At 47.3% G+C, this 14,688-nt stretch overlaps 1 protein-coding gene across 4 annotated transcripts in view; it reads left to right on the forward strand.

The window, feature by feature from the left end:
• MVB12B (multivesicular body subunit 12B) overlaps nucleotides 1-14,688 on the forward strand; it is a 98,067-nt gene that overhangs the window by 16,537 nt on the left and 66,842 nt on the right. For all 4 annotated transcript variants that reach the window (XM_044992792.1, XM_044992794.1, XM_044992790.1 and 1 more), the window contains exons 3-6: nucleotides 6,347-6,454; nucleotides 9,639-9,735; nucleotides 13,120-13,249; nucleotides 13,567-13,689. In XM_044992792.1, coding sequence (XP_044848727.1) covers nucleotides 6,347-6,454; nucleotides 9,639-9,735; nucleotides 13,120-13,249; nucleotides 13,567-13,689 — 458 coding nt within the window. The remainder of the gene's footprint in view (nucleotides 1-6,346; nucleotides 6,455-9,638; nucleotides 9,736-13,119; nucleotides 13,250-13,566; nucleotides 13,690-14,688) is intronic.

Raw genomic sequence — 14,688 nt, forward strand, 5'->3', positions numbered from 1 at the left:
TTCGGGCTTGAAAGGGGCTCTTAAAGGCTAATCTGGTGCTGCAGCATTAGAGATTAATTGCTGGTGATAGTGCTTGGGCGTTTCCGCTCAGCATTTCAGTCAATGGCATGTTAACCCCAGCTGCCTCTTGCTCTGCACAGTGCCTGGATCTGGGGATCTGCAAATCACACTAACCAAGGGCTTGTCCACACGTAAAATGCTGCAGCAGCCTAGCTGTGCAGCTGCAGCATGTCAGCGTAGACCAGGGGTCAGCAACCTTTCAGAAGTGCTGTGCCGAGTCTTCATTTATTCACTCTAATGTATGATTTCGCGTCCCAGTCATACATTTTAATGTTTTTAGAAGGTCTCTTTCTATAAGTCTATAATACATAACTAAACCATTGTTATATGTAAAGTAAATAAGGTTTTAAAAAATGTTTAAGAAGCTTCATTTAAAATTAAATTAAAATGCAGAGCCCACCCTTCCCCCCCGGTCCGGTTGCCAGAACCCGGGCAGTGTGAGTGCCACTGAAAATCAGCTCGCGTGCCACCTTCGGCACATGTGCCATAGGTTGTCTACCCCTGGTGTAAACGCTGCCTACACCGAAGGGAAGGGCTCTCTGCTGGTAATCCCTCTCTGAGAGGTGGTAGCTAGGTGGACGGCAGAATCCTCCTGTCACTGGCGCTAGCACTGTCTCCATGGGGACTTAGGTTGGCTTAACTACCCGCTCAGGGGGGTGGATTTCTCACTGACCTAATTGTCTAGCCCAGCCCTAATTAAGCTTCCCACACGCCCTGGGACTGCGGTGAGCATGAGACCGATCATGGCCCAAATCAGTGAAGTCTCTGTTCAAGGCCACACAACGCTCCAGGAAACCTGTGGGAGCTTTTCCATCGACTTCAGTGGGCCTTGGATCAGGCTCCTGGTAAGTGGCCGAGCCAGGAATAGATCCCACAGGAGTCTGCCCCCTCCTCTTGCCAGGTGACGACACAGCCACCCCACTAGCAAACATGTGCGCTGGGGGAATGGGCCTGCCCCTGCTCTGCTTTGGAATGAGCTTCCCAGTGTTGGTGAGTGGGTTTGTGGGTGCTACGGGAGAGTGGAGAGAGGGGGGAAGGTGAGGGTGGCGGGGTGACGAGGCCTGGCTTGTGCAAGGGAACTGAGGCAGTGATCTGGGAGCTCAGGTGCTCCCCTTGGACAGGAGTGAACAAGACTCTCCTGGCACATACCCTGGGTCTTGGCCTGCAGCTGGTTTTAAGCACCCTGTCAGAGGTGAGCTGCTCCCAAACGCACAAAATCTCCATCCGTCGCCTACAGCAGATCACTCTCCTTGCCCTGCTGCGGGTGCCGTGCTGGGCTCTAGGACGCCCTGCGTTTCTCACGTGCGCGCCGAGCGTTGCCATGTGCGGCAGAGAGACATGTTCGGGTAGGTCTACAGTGCAATTAAACATCCTGGCTGGCCCAGCTCAGCTAACTCGTCTTGCGAGGCTCGGGCCGTGGGGCTGCAAATGGGCGTAGACACTAGGGCCCGGGCTGAAGCCCCAGCTCTGGGACCCCCCAGGAGGGGGCGTCTGTCATGTGAGTGTGATTCAGGGCAGGCTGTGGGGCACATTGACCAGAAAAAACAGCGCTGGGGTCCTCTCCTTTTAGTGCTTACCCCCTTTTCACCAGACATGTGGGATGCTCCCTCGTGACTCAGCATGGGCTGGGGCGTGCAGGGTGGGGGGAGAATAAATGGGATTTCCTGGGAAGATGCTGGGAGGTTTAATGTGTGTGTTTTGAGAACTGCCTTTCACTGGAGCTGCTCCTGCTCAGCTGATGGGGCTCTCAGAGAGACATGGCCAGATGGGGCAACTTCATAAACTTCAGCTCCCAAGTTTGTTCCTGAATGCAGAACCCTGACAGGCCATTTTCCGTCTTGGCTATCGCATGTATCTCAAGCTGAGCAGTGCGCAGCCAGCGACTGCAATACATTCCTTTCTGCCATTGACTCGGACAGATTCTTTTCCTTGGAATTTAGTTTCCTGACCCTTTTTGATTACATTCCTTATCTGCGTAAGACGCAAACGTGTTACAGACATTCCTTCATGTTATCGACTTACAGCAACGTTAACTCTCTAAACTCCTTTAGACAGCTGAGAGGAAGAAACAAACTAATTTTCCCTCTTGGGATCTACTGTTGAGGGAGACTTAAAGCTGTTAAAATTGACCTGCACCAAAGATCCTTGGTGTATTTGCTGCCCCCCAGGGACCCGGATGTTAACAGATTTTAACATTATCTGTGCAGCTCACAGGTAATTTTTAAAGGCCTGGGAATGAAGTCCCCAAACAAGCTAAATGTTATGCCTAAAAATTCAATTAAAATCAACCACAACAAATTCCTCTTCCTCCTCCAAAATGAGAACTACTAAAAACAGAGGCCTTGTCTAGACTTGTGCTAAATAGGTGACATAGAACAAGCAGCAAATGATTCCCCTGTCTGTCCTTTGCTCTGAAATCACTCCATGGTGGTTGCACATGCGATGGCCCCTGCCCGGCTGTCCTCACTGGGAAGTCCTGCCTGGACAGAGAAATGTGCAGCTGTTGATTCTGGCTCTGTCGTTTGGATTTCCCTCAGGCATGCTCTCTATTTCAATCTCATGCATTTTAAAAGAACATGATTCCCCCAGGGGTTCCCTTTTCCCTGTGGGTCTGTGGAAGGAAACTCTAGCCACCTGCTTGTCGTGAGTCCTCCTACAACTGCAGAGTCTGACAGCTCAGGAAAATGACTTCGCTTTAATTCTTGTGAATTCAAAATAGCAAAAGAGACTAAAAATTCTCTCTCCAAGTGTAGAGTTTAACCTCAGGGATGGTTGTTGGATGAAGCAAATTATTGCTGGGACCAGCCGTGATTTAAGAGGAGGCTTTGGGGTTTGATCCTGGAGGGCATTTTCCATGGGGGAATGGGAGGACATCTTACATTTTCTTTGTCTTTGCATTCATTCCTTTGCCTTTTCTTTTTTGTTTTGTTCTGTCCTGCTCATTGCTTCCCAAGGCCGCAGGAGGGAAATCCTGCCTTCTTTCCTGTTCCCTTTCAAACCTTCCACATCTCCTGTCTCAACAGCTTCTGCAGAATCAGGCCACCGTAAGGGCCTCTGCCTCTGGCTCTCTGCTGCACTTCTTTTCTGGTCTCCTGCTCTCCCTTCTCCTGCCCCAAGTGGTGGGCAGATTGGTAGCTGCCTAGGTCTGAGACACACCATGACTGGTGGCCAAGATCTCCTGAGATCTGTGGCATGACGGGCTCTGGCACCTGCAGCCAAGTTCAGTTAGGGGATGTCTGCACCCTGGGGACTATACCAGCATAGCAACGTCAGCATAGCCCCATAGTGTAGATGCGTCTACACTGACGACGTTTGTCGGCTGGTGAAGGGATACCTGCTCACTGAACAAAGCTGTGTCAGTGGAATCCCTCTTCCAGGGACAAAAAAAACAGGAGTACTTGTGGCACCTTAAAGACTAACAAATTTATTGTAGCATGAGCTTTCGTGAGCTAAAGCTCACTTCTTCGGATGCATCCGAAGAAGTGAGCTTTAGCTCACGAAAGCTCATGCTACAATAAATTTGTTAGTCTTTAAGGTGCCACAAGTACTCCTGTTTTTTTTGCGGATACAGACTAACACGGCTGCTACTCTGAAATCTTCCAGGGACGTAACTGTGTCTGCACTGGTGGTTATGTCGGCTTACTACATCAGCTAGGGGTGTGGATTTAATTTTTCAGTGTAGATCAGACCTTAGTGCTGCTGTGATCCTGGGGTGCTGCTGCTTGCATAGAGAAAGTGACAATGAATATGCATTGGGGCCTCCAGGAAAGAGCATGTGCACAGGAGCTAAGCAAGTTCTGCAGCTGATATTCTGGTTTTAAAGAAAGACACAAGATACCCCAGTTGCCTGGAGAGAGGCATGCGGCAGTAGGTCAGAAGTCACAAACTTAGCTTGACAGGAGCCCGCTGGACCACAATGCTAGGAATTGACCCCTTCCATCTCCATGTGAGCTTGTCCTATCAAACCAGTGGGCTGCTCAGACCACACACCTCCCATGTCCTCTCAGGGCTGCTACGAAGGCCCTGCAGCGTTTTTCAGAGAGACGTGTTTGTTACGCAGGGAGCAGATGTGGAGTGCAACAGGCCACACCCGACAGCCTCAAAGTCATGGCAGGTGACCCTTGGGAGGTACCCTGTTTCTGTGGAATAGTCCAGGAGATGACCGCTTACCTGTCACCTGGAATAAATAAATATTCCAGTGAGGTTATTCCTTCACATAGAGAGGAACCAGGGGAAAGTTGGCCCTGAATTCTTAGCACGGTTCACGCTGAGCCAGGAAGCAGTGCTTAGCTTTCAGTGTCATATCAGTTGTGTGGTTAACTTTCATCAAAGGTTCTGTGAAATACAACTTCCAGAATTATTCTGCAATAGCTGCTTCTTTGGCTGCTGTCCTGACACTGCTGAATGTTCACTGCTTTGTCCAGGCACGAGGAGTCTTAACTCTGACCAGCAACATCACAACGAAATGACCTGCAGATGGCAGGGTTGGTATATTGTATTGTGTGGATTTTTTAAGAATAAGAAAAAACCGATGTGATACTCAGTGGCTTAGAAAGGGTTGATCTAAAGTATAGAACGAATGGAACAGTGTCAGTCAGACGCTGCCTCAAGCATCACAGGAATTCTGCATTCTGGGAAGTGGCAACTTTTCCATTTGTCTTAAAGCCCCTAGGTGCATTCAGCCTGTTATGTTGCTCACCTGCATCAATATCCCCAAGCTCTATCATGCCTAGCAAACACCTCGCACATTAGAATGAGCCATTTATGTGGACTGATCCCTATTCTGCTTGCAGGACACAACTGGCCGTATCTATCTGAAGTTCATAAGGACATAAGAACGGCCAGACTGAGTCAGACCAATGGTCCATCTAGCCCAGTATCCTGTCTGCCGACAGTGGCCAATGCCACATGCATCAGAGGGAATGAACAGAACAGGGCAGTTTGTCAAATGATCCATCCCCTGTTGTCCAGTCCCAGCTTGTGGCAGTCAACTGATTAGGGACACCCAAGTTCAACACAGTGACTTTGATACAGTGCTCTCCAGTAAAGATCAGGGCCGTTCCAATGGCACCTCTGCCTGTTACCAGGCCTGTCACTGATAGTCCTCTCAGGATCTGAATGATTGCTTCTCTGTCTTTCTCCTGAACCCTCCTAAGGATGGTCCAAAAAATGTTCTCTGAAGAGGTGGCTCTCCATGCCTGGTTGCAGAGAAATCCTGGGCTCTTCTCTTACGTAGTAAGAGGTGGGGCTTCTGCTGTGAACAGAAATTAAACTGTGAAGATATTTGTGTCTTTCACTATTGGAAACTTTAATTTTTTCAGAGATTCTGCGTTCAGATGCATTGACATTGGATAGGACAGGTTGAATCCTGCGCTGATTTACATCCTGGGTTCTGTATTGTGAGTCAGTGAAGTCTGGCCTGCTGCATTACAACAGTTCCTGCCCTAAGAGGCCTGGGAACATGGAGTAGACCCTGGATTAGGGGGGTGCTGAGAACTCCTCTGAGCTGCTCAGAGGAGACAGGAGACATACCCAGTGCATTAGCTCTAGGGACACTGGGGCTACTTCCGCATACACAGCCATCTCTGCAGCTGGAGTGAAGAGACTTTGAAGGGAAAGGGGGAATTTCACTCTCAGACAGGCACAGCTAAGTCTCTGGTTAACTCTTCTGAGTGTGTGAACCAAGCGCAGCGATTCTGATACTATTGCAGTGAGTTTTTCTGTTGGAGAAAGGTGACTGTCACCTTTGTGAACTACCACAACTTGCAGTGCTCTTTGGAACTGATGTTCTGGGCATAAGGTGCTTTTTGAACTTGGTGAAAAACATTTGCACAACTGTTCACTGGTTCCACCCGGCCCCGCTTGCTGGGCGTGTGAGCGTACCATTCAGGCAGGCTCCTGCCCAACTACTGGAGCTGGGGCACCTTTTGGAGGGCAATTTCCTGCATCCCTGAAATGTAGCCCTCTTTCCGTGTTTGCAGATGCTGTGCCCCTTGTGCTGGAATGGTACCGAGTGTCGTAATGTGCTGACTTTCCAAAGCTGCCGTTTCCTTATTAGAATAGTTTTTGTCAGGGATTCTTTAATCAACTGGCTCCCTCGAGACAATATTCTTAGAAGTTGGGGCTTTTTTTATCCCTCCACTTTACCTTGTGAAACGAACTAATGAGATGCTGAGAGAATTCGGGCCAGCTTTAATGAGAATAGGTAAGAGGAAGATGTACTGCACATGCATTAACTGTATCTTGGCTCAGATGTCCCATCTCTCCCTCTGTCTCATCTTTCCAGGTTGCACAAACAGCAGATGGCTTGGATGCTGACCTCTGGAAAGATGGCTTATTTAAATCCAAGGTCACAAGATACCTGTGCTTCACAAGATCGTTTTCGAAAGAAAATGTAAGTCCATTTGCCGAGTGACTGAACAATTTGCTTGACACGTTCTTGTTCCTAAACTGATTCAGTTTGGGGAGCCAGGATAATTCCAGCAGGTTTTTCAGCAAGTCCAGGTGAGTCTGTAGCCAAGCTACACTGATGGGATCTTTGCTGTGTGTTTGTTCTCTTAATCAGCTGTTTGTTCCTGGGGAAAGCAGCTCTCTGAAAGATTTGCAATCAACAAAATGAAAAAAAAAATCCCAGGAAAGTTTGTTTCATCCCTGCTCTTGCACTAGCATCTAGCACACACGCAATGGGGCAGCCCGTGCTAGCAATGCAGGTGACTTTCCTACATTGACAACATAAGGAAAGCAAGTGTAAAAATTGAATCCCACAAGCCTGAGCACTCTCCTGGTCCAGAGCATCATCCCCGTTTTCCTTGGGGGACTCACTTCCTCACCCTTCTCTGTCCTACTACAGTTCTTTAGCACTCACCCAGGGTTTTCAGTAGCTGTGTGTGTGTCTGCCCTGGAATCACATCTTCCAACATGGATAGTCAGACTTTGTTCACAGTGTGCAGGCAACAGCTGTCTGGTGTGCCTCTGCAGTGGACAGCGGGCAACTACATCCAGCCAGTCTTGGTTGGTTGTGCTCTAGACTCACTTGGGTAAGGAGCTGTTAGGCTGGGAAAGCCCATGAGCTGATGCCTTTACTGACTGTTTATATTTGTCAGATGAGTATAATCTAAAAACTTCATATTTTCTAGAGAAAAATATTTGATTTTGCTTTCCAAGTGCAGTGAGAGCCTCTATATAGGAGGTACTACTTCTGCTCTCCATGTTTTGAATGTCAATATGGATTCAGTTTTCAGTGTTTTTGCTAATAACAGAGATAGAGAAAGGCAGCCCCCAGTAGCACAGTGGGATCCTGGTCCATAACTTAGACTCCGAGCTGCTGTCATACAAATAAATAATAATAATTAATAATAGGCAGCTGATCATGGATCTTGACTTGAAAACCAAAGGATCCACCAACCTCCAGCCCCCGGCCTTGCTGTAAGCTCTCTAGTGTAACCATAGCCATGTTATTTTGACACGAATGACACTGGTTTAGTTGGGTGCAGTGTTGTAGCCATGTTGGTCTCAGGATATTAGAGGCACAAGGTGAGTGAGGTAATATCTTTTGTTGGACCAACTTCTGTTGAGGAGAGAAACAAACTTTTGAGTTCGAAAGCTTGCCTCTCTCACCAACGCAAGTTGGTCTGATAGAAGATATTACCTCACCCACTTTGTCCCGGGTTTAGTTAACAGAACAAACCTAGTTAAGTCTCTGAGTTTCACTGTAGGGCTAATTTGTGATGTCATTTATTGGGAGCATCATTCTCAACTGTGTAAAGAATCTTTGAGAGGAATTCTAATTTCCCAACATGTTGACGTTTTCCATGTGTTGGTGTTTAAGTGTTGGGGACAGTGGGTTCTTTAACACTTTTACCTGAGTAAATTGTTGCTGCACTCTCATATATACACTCCATTGGATCAGCACTGACTCCAGCCATTTCAATAGTTAATAAACTTAGTGTGGTTTTTTTCTTCTGCCTATCTGGTATTGATGTGGTAGAGGAATCATCAGTTTAACTGACGTTGAATGTTAGTGTAAAACAGACAGACAGTAGGAATAATACAACATGAAACATGCATTAGTAAAGACCATTTTATCTACCAGTCACTGTGCCTAGACAAAATGTTAACTGACACGTTCAGATTTTAGAAAATCAGCACTGCTCACTTTCAGCATCACCACTGTGTAGTGTTTAGATTGCACGGTATTGCTATGGAACTGTAAAGTTAAAAAAACCCCACTGTTCAGAAGGTACGAAGCCCCTAATCAACCTGCTTTATTTCAAAGCCCCCCAATTCATAGACACACAGTAATCAGACAGCAGTGGTTTTTCTGAAATATTTTGCTTGCCCAGATAAAAATTGTGCCTGGCACTTTGCAGGAAGTAATGATAAAATACACTGGCGGGGTCTCATAGCTTAGAATGACATTTTAATTGCTTTTTGCATTTCTGTTCATAAAAGCCACGTGACAACGAAAGAGGGTTTGTTTTTCTTCCACGTGTGATCCAGAATATTGGCAGAATATTGGCTTTAATGGGAACTGCAAAGGAAATGAAGTCTCTAAACAATTGTGGAGGCTGTCATACTAAATTGTTTTTTAGCTCTTCAAACCTTGATTAATAGGACAAGGCACTGGTTCAGAATTCATATGGATTCCAAATGAAATTTATCATTCCAAATGGCGTGAGCTTTTGGAGCTAGCACCGTATGTATTCAATATTAATTAGCAGAAGCATGTAATAACTTTGGCTGTGTCTACATTAGAGTCTTTCCTTAGCATTTCCCACCACTGTGACCATATAAACATCCTGTGGCTTTCGCAGCTGGACCATGCATAGGGCTTGTAGGCTTACAGTTCACTAGACGATGGTGATTCTTCTTTAACTCACTGGGTAGGGCCCAGGGACTTTCCAGGAGACTAGTGTGGTCTCTGTTTCCAAGGTGCTAAGGGATTACAGTGATGGGTGTGACAGAAGACCCTGTATAAACAAAGATGCCTGTAATCTCTTAGCTGATGACCCTTTGGGGGCTGTGTATGTGCTGTAAGTGTGCAACCAGGAGTAAAGCTACAATTTTGGCGCAGACATTTCATGACAGAGGTTGGGAAGAAGTTGCTAAGTCACAGGAAGGAGGGCGCGGTTGGAGAGCAAGCCCACTCTGCATGCAGTGGGCGGCTCCTGTCCTGCAGGGCTGAGCCCGGCTCCCCGCTCTCGGCGCTGTGACGTGGAGTCACAGCACCACTCAGCTTTGGCCCAGCCTCACCTCTGTCGACAGAGACTGGTGAACAGGCCAGACCTGAGTGGTGCTGTGACCCCGTGAGCTAGGTGGCACCATGACTCAGTTTGGGGGCCTGATCACATGTGGTTTGACAGCCATTTCCGAGATTCAAATTCACGGTTTCTATCACCTCTCTGACAAAACCGTAGCCGTAGGTCTGAGTTGTTAGCCTGGTACCTGCTCCTCATTCTTCAGTCGCCCTCTCTGCTAAAATACTCTGCTTAACAGGGAGCTTCAAGTCAAATCAGCAAGAGAAGAAGAACCTGAATTATTAAGAGTCACACTCACCTGTTTTTCTCCTCTCTCTAAAGAGCCATTTAGGCAACGTCCTGGTCGACATGAAACTAATTGATATCAAGGACACGCTTCCTGTGGGCTTCATCCCCATCCAGGAGACAGTCGATACACGTAAGTGTGTTTTTTCACAATGCTGGGTTTTGTGAGCGGCAAGCTCCGTGCTCCCGCACACCTCATGCACAGCTCCAGCAGGCAGCATTGTTGCATGCGCATGTTTCTGGATGGTGCCAGATTAGGAATAAATGGCGTTTTGTTCCCGTGTGAGATTGAGCCTGGGCCCATGCTGTACTGTGCAGAAATGCACTGAAGGCTTTTCAGTGGAGCTACCATGACTGCCCACAGGAGCATTGCACCTTTCAGCAGCCGTGGATCTTGCTCCTTCCCTTTGCATGGGCAGGTGAGGCCCAAAAGGCATCTTGTGTCTGCCAAAGGCAGTGTGGTCATGTTGGTCATGAGCTGGGTGCTCAGCAGGCTCCCAGCCTCCCTGCCCCACGTCTCCACCTGGTGACCCCAGTGAAGCTGGAATAGATGATTTCACCTGGGGCAGAGCACCAGACCCTGCGGCAGACTTCCCTGGCAGGTCAATGCGATCGAGTCAGATGACCCACAGGCACTCTGGCAAGATAGAGCTGCTTTTAAAGACCTGGCAGAACCTCACTTTTGGTTACCTGTTAAACAAGCTCAGCTTCTGGGAAAAGATGAGTCTCTTCTGAGGAGTGTTGTAAAGGAACCTTTTGTGATGAGTCAAACTTAAACATCAAAAGCTGGATTAGGCACTTAAAAAGGGCTCCTTGAATTATTCCCTGGCATGTGTCCTGGGGCATGCAGCTGTGTAATAGTCCTTATCTCACTCGCTTTCATTAACTATACCTAAGGTGTTAGATCTCCTAGATACTCAAGGGATGACACCAGGTATCCAAATGGCTAGTGTGCCGCGGCCCCACCTCTCTTATCAGCTCTTGTTCCCCCTAGTGCTTTGAAGGGGAGGGTTCTCTGGGAGCAGTTAACCTTTTTCTGCTGATAAGTGTGGTATTGAGCTCTGTGTGTGGTGCTTATACACGTATGACTTTATAGCCCTCAGATATGAGCAAATTGGTGCCCGTGCACTGGGGAGCTGGGGTGCACATGAGCCTCTCTCATCATTGCCAAGATGAATTGGAAGGAGAATGCCCAGAAAATCCTCCCCTTCATTCCTGCAAGGGAAAAGCAGCTTTCCAGATAAATACCTAATCTGGGGGAGAAAACTCCACTCAGCCCCAAGCCCTCTGTACCAATTAAGCCCGAGTGCTGCACCCCCTGCATGCTACAGAAGGGGTCTGTGCACTGGCTCTACAAACCACTCTCAGGCCAGTGGCTGGGGCTTGTGGGAAGGAGCTGCAGTCACTCTGCCAGTGCACATACTTGCAGGTCCTTTTTGCCAGTAATGAAATGCAGACCAGTTTGTAAATGGAAAGGGAGAGGCTCACTGAATCTTCTTCACAGATAATAATTCACCTGCATCTGCAGCACATGGGGATGGTTGGTCAGTCACTGCCAGCCTGGGGGTTGATTTGTATGAGTGACCAAGAAGGAAAAGATTCTGTAACCCATGACTGACTTCCCAGTGCCACTGCCCCCGAGAGCTACGGAGCACATGTGGAGCAAGGGTAGAGCCAATCGCTTATCAAGGAAACACCACGGGGTTGTGGATGGAGAATAACTTTAAATTAAATCACAGTCACGTAACCTGTGGCTGATGGGGAGAGGACTGCGTGATTCATGTACAGTGTATTCTGCTGCCCTCCATGCTCTGTTTGTATAAATAAAGTGGTGCATTTTCCCTGCCTCCATGAGCACATGTAATTAGCGGTTCTAGTTCCCTCGCTGAGTTTGCCACAGATGGAGGAATTTAGCAAAGTGTGAAAGAGCCTGGCAGATAAGCCAGTAAAACAAGCATTGTGATAGTCTGTAAGTAAAGTAACAAGGGCCTCTCATTTGGTTCAAAGTAAAATTTGTGGCTATGTGTTTCCATTTGTAGTTTCTGGGCTAATAACACAACGCACTAAACATACTGCTCCCTAGCCATCTCAGCAAAGTGCAGAAATGTGGGAGTCAAAAGCCAGGCTTCTAAAATCCACCTTTAGGCACCTAATGAAAGTGGCCTGATTTCCAGAGTAGCTGAGGACCCACAAATCCACCTGACTTAACTGGGAGCTGTGGCCACTTAAATCAGGCTAAGCTGATGCTGGCTGTGCTGTATTGAATGGTGTGCCTTATACCCTCTAGGGTCACAGCCTGTATTGTCTGTACAGCTCTGGGACGCAGGTTTGTATGGTGCTTCCAATGGCCAAACACTAGGAAGGAAGTGGCTTGAGATGGGTTTGGCTAGGAGTGCTGCAGGCCTGTGAAATCCTGTTTTATTAAATATTTTGCTAGGCTAGAATAGGGCTAAAGCGGTTAATGAGATTCAGAGATTATACTGAAGTGGAAGGAGTTATAAACAACAGCAAGGGCAGAGAAATGTACAGGGACCTCCAGAGATTAGTAGGGCCAGCATATGGTAGCAAAATGAACCACAGCTGGGAGAGTGAGCATGCATTTCCATAAACTCAATTCTTTAAGATTGAAGCTTCTGGTACAATTAGACCTTAGAGCTTGGTTAGACTAGGGAAATATACACTGGTGTAGCCACACTAGGCAAATTTCCATTACAGATACACTGCATGAATGCAAAATGGGGTTTATGTCAGGACAATTTACCTTGGTAACTTCCTGGGGTAAATTGTACGATTGCAGCATATCTACATTGGGCGGTTGCACCATTACAAGAATTACACTGGTGCAAAGAGCCCAGCGTAGACAGGGTCTCGGATGCGTTTGGGTGAGGTGTTCCTGAGGAGATCTGAATCTGAGTGCGTGCACCTCTTCTGTGCCACCCTCTGGGGTCCAGTCTCTTCCATCTCCACCTCCCTAGTCTCACCAAGTGGCAGCATTTTGCTGAATGCTCCCAATTTGAGCCTAGCTGTCGGGGGCACTTACTAGAATTTAATATGCTGCCATGCACGAATGGCCATGTGAAAAAATCTTGATCCTGGGTTGACCAATGATGCTGGTGACTTTCATATGTGTTACCAAACACAGTGATTGCTCTCCAGGCTGCTGTGGTGAATGCTACTGCGAGAGAAGTGAAGTAAATGATATCAGAGCTATAGGACGTGGAAACAACAGCCTGACAAATTCTATTACAGAGGCTGTAATTCTTTGTGGTCTGTAGTACCTAATCTTCTCTGTAGATGATAGTGTGGAGAGAAGTACTGGTAAATAACAAATCTTGCATGCCACACCAGAGGACTAGTGTTAGAAAATTCAGTCAAGTGCATGGCTTTGCACACTTATTTGCTGTCCACCTCCTATTCCTGCCATAACTATCTGCATAAGAGCTGAAGATGCAATAAATAACTTTTATACCCTGGTCATGCATAAAAACCAGCCTCTAATCCTGGTTTCCTTTCACAGAAGAAATAGCTTTCAGAAAGAAGAGGCTCTGCATCAAATTCATCCCTCGAGATTCTACAGAGGCTGCTATTTGTGATATCCGAATCCTGGGCAGATCTAAGCAGGCCCCTCCACAGTACACGTTCATAGGGTAAGCAGCCCTTAATGCAGAGGATGTTCCCATGCCTCAGCATATACCAAACCCAGGCACTGTAATTTCCTACAGGAATTAAGTGGGAGTTTGCAAGTGTTAATGTTTGTGAAAAAGTTCTGAGATCACTGAAGGGAATGTGCTATATAAGTGCAAAGTATTATTCTGCTTGGTGTGAGAATTAATTGATCCTCTGTGGTAATTAGCCTGGTTCTTATTACACAAGATGTTTCTTGGTGAAACTTGCCGATGTTTGATATCATGTGTGCATGCTGCATTTACTAATAGCATTAATGATTTCTCTGTTACTTACAAAGGGAACTTAACAATATGGGTATTTGGTACCGAATGGGCAGGGTTCCACGAAACCATGACTCCTCACAACCCGGGACACCTTCTTCCCAAGTACCAGCTTCAACACCAGCTCCTAACCTTCCGAGGTAGGTTCTGCCACTTGTCAGTGTTTTCTGTGGTTCTCTCCTGTTGGGCATGCCATTCTGCGTATTTTAGCTGAATGCTTAAGCCGGTGGGACTGTGACCAGTGGGCACTGTCCCAGTATAAATTATTACACGGTCCACCCTGATATGATGGGGAAATATATGCTAGTCCCCAGAAAGCTGTGCTGATGTCATGCATAGATGGCACATGGATGGAATGGGGATGAGAAGGTAGCAAAGTTAACAGAACAACAACAAAAATGCATTCACTGAGGGCTGCCCGGTGGTCCTGTTTAGCCTGCCGGCCTGGGTCAGAGTGTAAACAATTCCGAGCATGAAACCGCCTGTCTTTTGTGTCCTGTATACCAAAGAGCACCCAGCAAACAACAACGGTATCACAGAGCTTCTCACAGTTGCCCCATATCTTTGTTTTTCACTGACTATAAAGCATCTTTGGTCTCACGTGAGTGCCTAGGATTCTCCTTCCTGGGGCAGGCAGGCCAGTGGTCTATCTAGACTGCTATCTTCACCATCCTCCCCCCACCCCCCAGGGAAAGTGGGGCAAGGGGAGGGGGGAGCATTCATACCCTTGGAGGATTGTGCAGGCTTGTTATATAAGAGTGGGGAACAATTTTTTCCTAATCCCCAGAACTGAAGCCTGAGGTTTGCTTTTCTTTGTCGTGTCCGAACCTGTGACTTTAGGCCCCGCTGCTGCCGCCGTTCGTTGTGCGCAGACCCAGCCACCCACCATCACACAAGGAACTGCAACAGCAGGGCCGTAGAGCCGCTGCGAACGTCATGGCTTTGCTCTTATAGTGTGTGTGTGTGTGTGTGTCAAGTGTGTGTGTGTATTTTATATGTCAGAGGAACAGGAGTATAATTATCAATTACAATTATTTACCACATTTTCCTACACAAAGCCCAGTGGTGGGGGTGTTTTTAAACAACCCCGCACGCAGAGAATGAATTGAACGATTTATATTATTGGCATTTGAGATGAA

This window comes from Mauremys mutica, chromosome 18 (genome assembly GCF_020497125.1).
Source record: "Mauremys mutica isolate MM-2020 ecotype Southern chromosome 18, ASM2049712v1, whole genome shotgun sequence".
Lineage (NCBI taxonomy): Eukaryota > Metazoa > Chordata > Testudines > Geoemydidae > Mauremys > Mauremys mutica.